The sequence below is a fragment of the Equus asinus genome, chromosome 27, assembly GCF_041296235.1.
Source record: "Equus asinus isolate D_3611 breed Donkey chromosome 27, EquAss-T2T_v2, whole genome shotgun sequence".
Lineage (NCBI taxonomy): Eukaryota > Metazoa > Chordata > Mammalia > Perissodactyla > Equidae > Equus > Equus asinus.
This window is the reverse complement of record NC_091816.1, coordinates 36060526-36073039: the sequence shown is the minus strand read 5'-3', so window position 1 is coordinate 36073039 and position 12514 is coordinate 36060526. Positions and strand designations below refer to the sequence as shown.

Genomic DNA, 12514 nt, shown 5'->3' with positions numbered 1-12514 from the left:
ATAAGTAAGTAGTTTTATATAATAATTTACAAGACATTTTTAATATTAGGAAGATCATTTTATTGTATCTGGAACCCATATTTAATCTTTGGGCACAAGAGAAAAATTTCTTTCTCTTCGCCAAATGTATGAAAGATCTGAACTGACACTACAAGCATCCATCACGTTGTTACTTTTGCATAACCCCCAATGAAGATGTTAACACGCTCACAAGCCTTTTTAATGTTTATTTCTCAAATCAAAACTATTTAATTACTGACATAGAGAACACCAAAGCACGTATCCAAAGTAAAGTGGTTTGTGTGTGTGTGCGTGGACATTTTTTTTGCCTGTTATACAGATACGCCAACCTGCAGCCACTCTAGGGGCCCTGAGGTTGGGGTTTTATGAAGATCATTTCATTCTTTACATTCCAGTTAAAGATCCCCCTTCTACCTCACTTCACTCTCAGTTCTTCGCCACCTCTAGAAACCAAGAGAGATCAACGCCAGGATTAGGTTGTGCTCTGCGAGATGGAAGTGAGGCCCAGCTGGCTGCTGCCTGTTCATTGCGGAACGGAAGTGTGCAGGTCGGGGCTTCTGGGAACTAAACCTCTGAAGACTCGAAATGAGAAGAGGACGACGGCTTGTTGATTTGGGGGTGGCAGTGGGAAAGGGTTCTTTTTCCTTTTTATATTTTGGTGGGAATGGGAAGAGAAAAGTCTATTTTTCAAGAGGTAATCACGGAACAAGATTTGCGTAGGAGTCTGGAATTATCTGAGAGTGTCTAATAGAAGGAAATGTCATTGATTTCCCAAAAGATGTTGCAAAATTCTTGAGGGAAGGCAGGATGGGCTGAGGCTGACAGAAAGAAGAGCATATGGATCAGGCAGCAGTAGCCCATGACTCAAGCCAAAATTTGAGTCAACAACAAAATATTTGGATGGCTTGCAAAAGTTTACAAACACAGGTCATCTCAGGTTGATCATATTATTCTTTCTACTTCTGTCTACATTTTGAAATTTTCCATAATTAAAAAAGTTTAAAAAATTACCAATCAACATGCTGAAGTTAAAATATCTGTTTACTATGAGATCCTCCCAGACGAAATAACACAGTGAGATTGTTTTTAAAGATGCACCACACTGAGCCTGAGGCCCCAGTTCACGAAAACATGTGGCTGGCTGCACTACAGCAGACCAGCATTCGCCAAGATAATGGCTCAGCGAGTCAGAGATGAAGCCAATCTCTCTGAAGGAGCATTCTCTTTCTCCAGAGTGATTATAACTCATAACTCTCACATCAAGGTTGTTTTTCTCCCTGTGTAGTACTTAGCAGTATTTTCCTCCATCTTTGTGTAGATTTCCCTGTCTTCCATTTAAAAAACCTATACATTTGTACATGAGGATGTATATAACAAGCCTGGTTGAATTGATGCCACTCAAATCGATCCTTTGTTCAAAATGTTTCCTTTAGTTATAAGCATAAGGACTCCCTCTCAGGAAGAGATAAAATGCCAAGATCCACATGGACGCACACATTTCATAGCTTATATTTTACACAGAATCTCATTCTTTATGTTGACACAATAATGGCAGACAGCATGGCAAGCCAAGCTTTCAAAAAGTTAAAAACTTTCCTTTGCAAAAAAGAACTGTAAGTAGGACTTTAATTAAGGAGGATGCAAATAATTAGTCCCTATTTTTAAACATTGTTCTGACTTGCAGATTTTATTTATAGCTAACACACAGAGAATGGTCCTTGCTGTCTGTAGGAATGCTAGTTTTAAATGTTTCTAAGTATGTTCTAGCCATACCTTGGTAAACAGCTTTAAATCCAGGTGAGGCGATGCTGTCGTCAGACTGTAGATGCAGCCACATCTGGTTGCTCATACTCACGATAAGGTCAGGAACACTGGATCCAGTGAGTCTGCACAGAAGATAAAAGTTAAATCCACTATTGAAGACATCAAACATCTCTACTTTTACCTTAAATGGAGGGTCTTGATCCTTAAGCAAACAAGCCATAGACATATATATATAGCAAGATTTTCCTTCAGAGAATCAATAGCTACTTGAGATTTATATTTGTATTTAAACCTCGATACCACTGGTGTTTTTCAGTAATTATTCTATTCTGTAACTTCAAACATGTATTTTTTATTTTAAAAATCGACTGAGGATGACCAACCATCCCGTTTGTGTGGAATAGAAGGGTTTCTCTGGGTGCAGGACTTTCAGCACTAAAATTGGGCCAGGTCTGGAAAAACAGGAACAGTTGGTCATCTTATGTGATAGAGAGATACACCTTATTGCTGTGCGGTTATATAACACCTCATTATCAACATGAAAGCATCTCAAAGCTGATGAACATTCTGGCTCCTTCACGAAATGCTTGGATTGTCAAGTCTGGCTCTATCATGTACCCTTTACCACAAAATGTCTTCTAAAAATATATCACAGGATGGAAGTTTATTCAACACTAGAAAGAAATGAGCTATCAAGACGTGAAAAGACATGGAGGAAACTGAAATGCATATGACTAAGTGAAGGAAGCCAATCTGAAAAGCCTACATACTGTGTGATTCCAACTCTATGACATTCTGGAAAAGGAAAACCAAGGAGATAGTAAAAAGTTCAGTGTTTGCTAGGGATTGTGTGGGTTAGGGGGGTGAACAGGCAGAGCACAGAGGATTTTTAGGGCAGTGAAAATATTCTGCATGATACTATAATGATCGATACATGTCATTATACATTTGGCCAAACCCATAGAATGTATGAGACCAAGAGTGAACCCTAATGAAAACTGTGGACTCTGGATGATGATGATGTATCCACGTAGGTTTGTCCGTTGTAACAAATGGACCATCTGGTGGGAAGCATTGATAATGTTGGGGGTTGTGCATGTGTGTGGGGAGCAGGTGTTTGTGAAATCTCTGTACCTTCTTCTCCATTTGCTGTGAACCTAAAACTGCTCTAAAAAATAAAGTTTTAGCATATATCTATATCTATATATCTACATATATATGGAGAGAGAGAGAGAGAGACAGAAACCAAAGGTAACCATACATTAAGAGAAAATTCACAAGAAGAACAGCATGCATAGCTGAAACAGATTCAGCAAATTTATTGAACATTCCCTTTGCATATTAATGTCCAGGTCACACTGAGTGGAAGTTTCAATGCAGCATTCATTATGTATTAACAAAATAGTCACATAGCAGCTGCTGTCAGCCAGTGAAAAGAAACACTAAATCCATTGACTGAACTCAACATGCTGACAGAAAAGCACGTTGAAATAGAAAAAGTGTGAGGAAAAAAAATCAATTCAACCAAAACAAATGTCTGCAATCAAATAGGAAGCTTTGCTTTCAGCCAAGTAGTTTTGGGAATATGAACACATGATTTGCCCCATCAATCATATAATCTGTCTATCAACCCAACATTCTCACCTCAGGCTTACTGTACACCCGATTCTTCAAAGGAAGATGACAACAGTCATTACGAGTGAAGTAACTTGTGCCGTGTCACACACAAATTAAAAAAGAAGAAAATATTTCAGTGGGTGACAAGCAGTCACTTAAGAGGTATTTCTTTTTAAAGACTTTTCTTTGTAGGAAAGACTGTTTATTTATGTTTGGTTGTTTTATTTACTTGTTTGATTTGAAGAGAGATTTTTCTTTCTTCCCTATGCACACATATTATTAAAGTGTAACGTACCCCAAAGTGCACAGATTATAAAGATCTAGCATTAACGTCTACTTTGACTTATGGTTATAAAGTCACACATAACACGTGTTCCTCCTGTGGTTAGTTCTTACAAGGAACATCTTTTTCTAGCCTTTTGCTGCCAATTACTCTCTGATGTATATGTCATGTATGTCTCTTGTAAGCATCACCAATTATTTTTACACTAATTTTAATTAATTTATATCTACTTCCAATCAGAGAGCTTTGCCTTTTATTTAGAATATTAATGGTAAATTAAAGTTCCTCTTTTCTTCTTTTTCCTTTCTTGATTAGTCAATTATTTTTTAACCATCTCTTCTGTCTAAGAGCTTGTTCCTTTTCCTCAACACTTCAAAGATGTCCTTTTGTTGTCTTTCTACTTCTTTTGTTATATTGAGAAGCTTTCTATCAATCTTACATTTGCTCTTTTGAAAATGTTTCTTCTTTTATGCTGCTGTTAAGATCTTTCTTTGTCCCGCTTTTCAGTAGATTTATCAGAACGTGTCAGCCTCAGGTTTTCCATGTATTATCCTGACTGGCTTGTAGAATTCCTTGAATCTCTATCTTGATGTCTGTTGTCAGTATTGCAAAATTCTTGGTGATAATGTCTTCAAATATTGGTTAAGTCCCATTTTCTCTATTGCTTTCTTCTGGAAATCCAATTACACACAAATTTTCTGCACATACATTTTTTTTCTACTTCAGTTTAAATATTTTCTACTAAACTATCTTCCAGGTCAAACCACATACATTGAGTTCTTTATGGCAGATACTGTATTTTTCAGTTCTTAAACTTCCATGTGACTCATTTGTGATATATTACAGTTTCCTGGTAAAATTCTTCATCATTACATTTATTTTCTTAAACATACATCATAGTTAATTATCAAAGTCCCTGAGTGATAACTGTACTATCTGGATATCTTGTTCCTTTTTTATGTCTACCTCTTGGTTTGGGTCATTGGGTTCTGTTTCTGGACAGCTCAGGTAATTTTTGGTTGAATGCCAGTTTCTGTGTAAAAACCATCGTACAAGCTCTGTATTTGTTGCCATTTTCCTCCTGGGAGGACTTAATTCTTGTCTGGCAATGACAGCGACCACCACAATCCAATCAGCCATTGGATGATTCATGGCTGCATTTCAGGCGTGTTGGTTTCCCAGCGCTCACTCCTTCTCATGCCACAATCCAGACATTATGACATGTGTAAGGAGCTCTCCTCCTTGAAAAGACAGCCCTGGACACCCATCTTGGTCTCTCTAGCACTGTGAAAATTCCAACAGCTCTGCTAGCTTTCTAGACCATAAGCAGCACATTTCTGCCTTATTTCTTTGCTTCCAATCCCAGAAAAGTCAGAATTGGGCAACTCCATCAAGGATTGAAGCCAATCAGATGCAGGGTCACATCCCTGTAATGCCCTTTTCTTTGACATCTTGGACCCTCAAGTCCTCACTGTTTTGATGTCCAATTCAGGGGCTCCCACATCCTGTGTCTCCCAAAACCACATTCTCTGAGCCACAGATTTCTGTTTGCAGTGGTGCCCTTAAGGGAGATTCAACAAATGCTCCTAAGGACAAAAGATTTGGGAAATATGAGATCTATCTTAATGCATATCCAATCTCCCTTGGTTTCTGTCTTCTAAAATCCTGGCTGCTTTATATTATTTGCCTATGCCTTGAAAGATCTGCTGAATCACTATTGTATTCAGCTTCCACAACTATTCTCAATGAGAAGTTAGGTCTGATATTTTGGGTAGGGAGGGGATTGCAATGGTTCATTTTCTATCTGGCTTAGTTTCTTTGACTTTCTTCTCCTCTTCTTGGATAACATTCCCTAGACTATGTGAATATATGATGGGAAGACTGGTTTTATTCATAGCCATTGTGAATAGCTACTCATTGTAGCTTAGGTTAAATTCACTGCTTTGGTTAAGAAAAGAAAGAGGAAAGAAAAAGGATCATCTTATCATAAAGTTTGTATAGACATAAGGAAGAAAGGATGCATAATAGTTGATTTTTTCTTACTCATTAATATAAATTGGCTTTTGAGTCGTATGTCAGAGGAGTGGAGGAGAATGCTCTTTTTTTCTCCTTCTCGGCTTTTACCAACACTGCCTGGAGGTGGAGTCAGCATCCTTCTTGGTCTAAATTTCACACCACCATTCTCTACTCACTATTGAACCCCTTTGACTTTGAGATTCATGACATCAGTCAACTCTACTCCACTTCTCATCCCTGTCATCTCCCTTCATGTAGTCCACCGGTTTATTGTCAGCTCTTTCCATGGGTAGTCTGAGTGTCCACATGGATAATTCTTATGAAACAATTTATGGTTCCTTGCGCCTTTAACCCCAATGAGCTTCCCCTCCATTCCACTGTAGACACTGAAATTGCTGGTCAAAGCTTGCACTTTGCTACACTTTATAATAAAACTCTTAGGCTCCTAATCTTTCTCTCTGACCACATCTCCCTGTCTTTTAACTGTCATATGCTTGTACCGACGTGAAACCTACTCTTCAAATTCCTGGGGATTGTTATTCCTGCTTTCATCACATTTTACACATCCTGGACAACGTGGTTGATGCTTTGGTATACTGTCTCATCAGTCTTCCCAATTCTCTTAAAATCTTTCTTTCTTTCTGCCCCACCTATCTGACAAAAACCCAAGTTGAGATCAATCCAACAATCTACTCTATCTTCCTATACATATACAATGAAAGTTGACGAAGAATTTGATGATTTATACTGATATATATTCTTGGTATCCAGATTCCAGCCAGCCAATCAACACACTTTTTTCCTGGGCCATAGTCAGCATATTTTCCCTTTATCTTCCACTAGCTATTGTCCCAAACCATCACCATTTTTCTCAAGCTCCTTCCAAATCCTTATTTCTCTTGCTCTCAGCAAATACCTTCATTTCTAAATATATGAGGAAAAACATTTAAGGCAATCAAAATGTGAAATTCCTGCCTCTCAGAATCTCCTAAATTCCTCCTGATACCATCAAACACCCAAGCACTAGAAGCAAAGTTCAGGAGCGGCTTCCTTCTCTTGCCTTTCTCTCCCCTGACCAATCCGTTCATCAACAGGTCGCACGAACTACACTTCCTCAGCATTCCTTTCCCCATTTGCTTCTCTCCATCTCTACTTTCCTATTTGAGCATTTCATATCAACATCACAAAGGTAGCCTCCTAACTCAGCCTCCTGATTTCAGTGTCACCATCCTCCTAGACATTTGATTTAATTTTAAGTTGTGAAAAACAACTATCACAGAGAAAACTCTCACTCATTGAAGACACTTATACTGCCAAGTTAACTACTTTAGAAATAACTTCGAATGAAAATATTTGAATTCCTTATAGTTCTACGGTGAGCATCATTTTAATTCAGTCTTTTATTAGTCTGCTGATTCACATAAAATTAAATTAGCAGGTGCATGGCTACACTACAAAGTTCCTTCAATCAAGAGTCAAATTAGGATGATTTGTGTCACTCTAGTTTTAGAATTTATGCCTGATACTTATTTGGCTGCTGTATTTATGAAAAGGATTTAAGATGGCTTGTTACAATTATTTTTTAATTAATATTTTAAAAAATACTTGAAAATAAAATATTTTTGTCTTTTAATTTTTAAAAATTATTTTAGAATTATTTAAAACTAAAGAAAATATTTTCCTTTTTGTTCCTCTTTCATGTCTCCAGAACTATTTTAGTTTCCTAGCACTGATGAATGATTTATTTAAAACAAAGAAGCAAATGTTACTGTTATCCTTTGAAACAACTTATCTGTTTGAAAAAGGATTTTTTCAATAATTTGTAACTTAAAAATAAATCAGATGCTACCTTTCATAAAATATTTTAACAGTCATCATAACACATACATTTTAACTGCTTTCTTTAAGATAGCCTCATTTTTCTCCAAAATTGACTTTATAATACATGATGTTTTGATTTACACTTAAAATTAAGTTAAACCTTTAAAATGCTCATTTCAGTTGTATATTGGGCAATTGAAAAGTAAATGCTACGGCTAAGTTAAAAATTGGCCTAAAACTGACCTAGTTTGAGGTCTTTACAGTTCTTTAATGCCCGTAAATTTCATAAGTTCTGCAGGAAGTGTAGAAAATGCAGAGCTCTTTAAAATTAATGTTTTAGTTGACCATTTTCTGTAATTGGGTTGATACAGAGAGAGCTGGAGATTAATAAGGAGAAGTTAAGACCCAGTAATCTGTTCAGGCACCTGGGCACAACAATTCCTCTCAGGGATGGATAAAATACCTTTAGGAAGATTTGGAGATGCCTGATACTAATCCTTGGTGAAAGCTGGCAGACACGAAGCTGCAGAGCCAGAGTCATAAGTCAACTTGAGTCATCTAACAAACCAAGGCAGAAAGGATTTAAATTGTGGTCATAATTAGAATCTTTGGTTTCACACATCTTCAAATAAAGGACTGACCAAGCCTTGAGGGCAAATTAGCCTAGAAGGCAGCTCTGATGGGCATGCAAGTTTCTCAATCTATGCAGAACTCAACTGGCTCCTCAAGCATGGGAGGCACAGAGAACACATCTTTTTACATGGCATTTGCCAGGACAGGAGGAGAGGAACAAGACTCGGACTTATAAATCAAGCTGACTCTGAGAAATAAGGCAGTGGATTTATAGAATAAATTATCGTATTATTATGTATAATGTTAAACCTGGAGATAATCCATACATATGCTGAAGCTGTTGCAATTACTTGAAATTGACTCATGGACACATTTCATTCCAATGTGGCAGACTTTGCTCATTCTGCTGTAATCCATTCCAGCCAGGCAGCATAGAAGGTGATGAGTGAGTCATAGCAATCATCTGCAACCTCCACTTTAGATTCACTAAACAGCATCAGAATGATAAAGCCTTTCTAAGCAGAACTGTAGACAGAATGCCTAATCCAAACTTTGATCTTGCATGTCAAAGAAAAAAGTTTACTAAGGCCCAAGTGAAGTTATTTTACAGGTTTCTGCAGGTGAGGACAGCCCGGACTATTTAAAAGTACATGGGCTACCAGTGCGGACATGGAGACTCTCTTTTTTTATTCTCCTTCCCACTAAGCACAGGTATGAACCATATGAACCCTGGAAATGGCACCAGAGACAAACAGAGGAACACTCTGGAAGGAAGTAGAGGAAGGCAAGCTGGTTTGGGACCCCAGGACCAGAGGACAGCACAGAGCAGGGTGTCTTGTGTGCTCCCACAAACAGAGGACTGACCAGACCCAGTATTTCCCCACTCTGACCAGCCAACAGAATGCTCCAGGTAAGCATATTCCTCTCTGGGATGCAACTGGTATCCCTCTCACACCACTAGGTAAAAAGGGTGATGGACAAAAGGGGCTGAGCAACAGAAAGATATCCGGACAGAGGAATCTGCAGGAGAGACCCAGCCACACCAGTGACCCAATCCAGGAAGACCCTTTGTACAGATCAGAGGCTGACACTCCACTCTCCTCTAAAAGACATCTGGCACCAGCAAGGACAAGTGCGAGTTCCACTGGCACCACATCAACCAAGCCAACCAAGACAATACCTTAAAGGCTCTGATAATTGACCTGCCATTGGAAGCCCACCCTACAAAAGGTGGCCAAGACCTATATGCTAAGCCTAAGCAGGGTGACTGCTTGCTAAAAGAAGAGATTCATATAGTCCCCAGTGTGTCCTAACATGGTAGACAAAATAGCCAGTAAGCAACCATTCTACCAAAAGCCAAAAAAATCACAACTTGAATGAGAAAAGACAATCAACTAACAACACCTGAAATGAATCAGGTGCTAGAGTTACTTGACAAGGATCCTAAAGCAGCCATCATGTAAATGCTTCAACAATCATTTAAAAATTCTCTACAAATAGATGAAAAAACTTAAAAATCTCAGCAAAGAAATAGAAGTTATAAAGGAAGAACCAGACGGAAATTACAGGACTAAAAGATACAACAGAAATTAAAATAAAAATCCCTAAATGGGCTTATAGTAGAGATGTGTGATGGTATCAGTGAACTTGAGAACAGATCAACAGAATTCCCCTACACTGAACAGAAGAGAGAATATAGACTGAAAGAAAAGTCAGCAAAGCCTAGGGATCTGGGGGACACAGACAAGGTCAAACCTTTGTATAATCAGAGTCTCAGAAGGAGAAAAGAAAGACTAAAAGGATATTTGAAGAAATACTTGCTGAAACTCCCCAAATTTTGTGAAACACATAAACCTACAGTTGCAAGAAACGACGTAAACCTCAGACAGGATAAACCCAAGTAAATCTATGACAAGAAATATCCAACTAAACTTTTGAAAACTAAAGACAAAGAACAATATCTTGAAAACAGCCAGAAAGGAATGACTCATTACCTGTAGGAAAACACCCATTTGCATGTCAGTGGATTTCCTGACCACTGGAGGCCAGAAGGAAGTGTCACAAAATTCTTCATGTTTTGAAAGAAAAGAAGGGTCAACCATAAATTCTATATCCAGAGAATGTATTCTTCAGAAATAAAAGGAAAATTTAAAAAAATTCTCCAAGATCCCGTTGATAGTAGATCTAACCTTAGTGATTGGCTAAAGGAAGTTCTTCAGAAAGAAAGGAAATGCTAACAGGACGAGCTTGGAGCATTGAAAGGAAGGAGGAGCAGAGAACAGAGCAGAACATAAGGGAGTATAAAGTAGATCATTCTTTCATAGTGAGCTCTGTAAATCATATTTAATGATCGAAACAAAAATTGTAACACCCTCTGATACTTAAGATCATGATATTTAAAAGCTGGGAAGCTAAAGGGACCTAAATTGTAGCAAGGTTTCCACAGTTCATTTGAAGTGGTAAATGTTGACAGCAGTGAACAATGGCCCCACAGATGTCCACGTCCTCTTCCCTGGAACCTGTGAATGTTATTTTATATGGCAATGATTTTGCAAATGTGCTCAAGTTAAGCATCTAAAGGTGGGGAGATTATACTGGATTTCCTAGGTGGGCTTTAAATGCAATCACAAGTGTCCTCATGAAGCAGAGGGAGTCTTGAGATAGACGAGAAGAAAGCAGTGTGAACTTGGAGGTCGAGATTGAAGTGATGGGGCCACAAGTCAAGACATGCTCACAGCCATCAAAAGCTGGAAGAATCTCGGAATAGATTCTACCCCAGAGCCTCTGGAGGGAGTGTGGCTCCTTGGCACCTTGATTTTGGCCAAGTGAAGCTGATTTTGGACTTGTGGCCTCCAGAACTATGAGAGTATAAATTTCTGTTGTTTAAGCCACCAAGTTCATCATAATTTGCTATAGCAACAAGAAGAAATTCACACATCCGTAGATAGTTATAAGTCACGTATGTACATTGTAATACCCAGTGCAACCATTTTGAAAACTATACAAAGAGATACATTTAAGGACACTATAAATAAATTAAGATGGAATCCTAAAAAAAAAAAGAAAAGTTGAATTAACCCATAGGAAGGAAAGAAAAAAGGAAACAGAGAACCCAGAACCAGAGGAAACAAATAGAAAACAAGGAATAAAATGTCATATGTAAACACTAACATATCGATAATAATCTTAAACTTAAATGGTCTAATCATCAAAAGACAGAGAGAGGCAGAGTGGATAAGATCATGACCCAAATACATGCTGTTACATGAAACCACTTCAAACTCAACGACATAGCTAAGTTTGCAAGTAGAAGGATGAACAAAATACACCATGAAAATATTGATTGCAAAAGCAGGAGTGGCCACAAAAAGGCCGAAGTGGCCATATTAATATTGAATAAAGTAGACCTAAGAGCAAAAAATAATTACTAAAGACAAAGATAAAAAACAATTACTAAAGACATTATATAATCATAAAAGGATCCACCAAGAAGACATATAAATCCTGAATATGCATACTCCAAACATCAGAACTTCAAAATACACGAAGCAAAAACAAAGCTGAAAGAAGAAACAGACAAATTCACCAGTACAGCTGAGGAATTCAAACAGCCCATTTATAGCAATTGGACAGAAAATCAGCAAGGTTATAGAAGATCTGAATAACACAATCAACCAACAGGACCTAAGTGACAGATACATAACACACCCCCTAACAGCAGCAGAACACACGGTTTTATACGCTTCTATGGAATATTCACCAAGGGAGACCATATTCTGGGCCAGAAAATAGACCTCAGCACATTAAAGGAATTTAAATAATACTGAATGCAGTCTTTCACCATAGCGGAATCAAACTAGAAATTATTAACAAAAAGGCAACAGGAAAATTTCTAAACACATGGAAATTAAACAACACATAGTTAAATAATCTATGATCCAAAAAGGAAGTCTCACTGAAGCAAAATTACATAGAACTGAATGAAAATGAGAACAAAATATATAAAAAACACATGAGATGCAGCTAAAAGAGTGCCAAGAGGAACATTTATTACACTACACGACTGCATTAGATAGGAGGAAAGGTGTGAAATAATTAGCTAAGTTCTTACATCTAGAAACTATAAAAAGTAAAGCAAAATAAACCCAAAGTGTGATAAAGATCAAAAATCAATGAAATCGCAAAGAGAGAAAAAATGGAAAAAAAATGAAACAAAACCAATTTCTTATAAAAATCAACATAACTGATACATTTCTAAGACAACTAGGAGAGGAGTGAGAGAGAGAGAGAAAGAAACAAAGAAGACACAAATTACCAATATCAGGAATAAAATAGTGAGTATTATTACAGACTCACCAGTCATTAAAAGGATGATAAGGAAATATTACTAACAATTTAGACTCATAAATTTGACAAGTT

The 12514-nt window shown here is 37.5% G+C and overlaps 1 protein-coding gene across 2 annotated transcripts in view; it reads right to left on the bottom strand.

Moving 5' to 3' along the window:
* Window positions 1–12514, bottom strand: part of CSMD1 (CUB and Sushi multiple domains 1) — a 1835848-nt gene that overhangs the window by 443038 nt on the left and 1380296 nt on the right. For both annotated transcript variants that reach the window (XM_044760557.2, XM_070499942.1), the window contains one exon: window positions 1795–1907. In XM_044760557.2, coding sequence (XP_044616492.1) covers window positions 1795–1907 — 113 coding nt within the window. The remainder of the gene's footprint in view (window positions 1–1794; window positions 1908–12514) is intronic.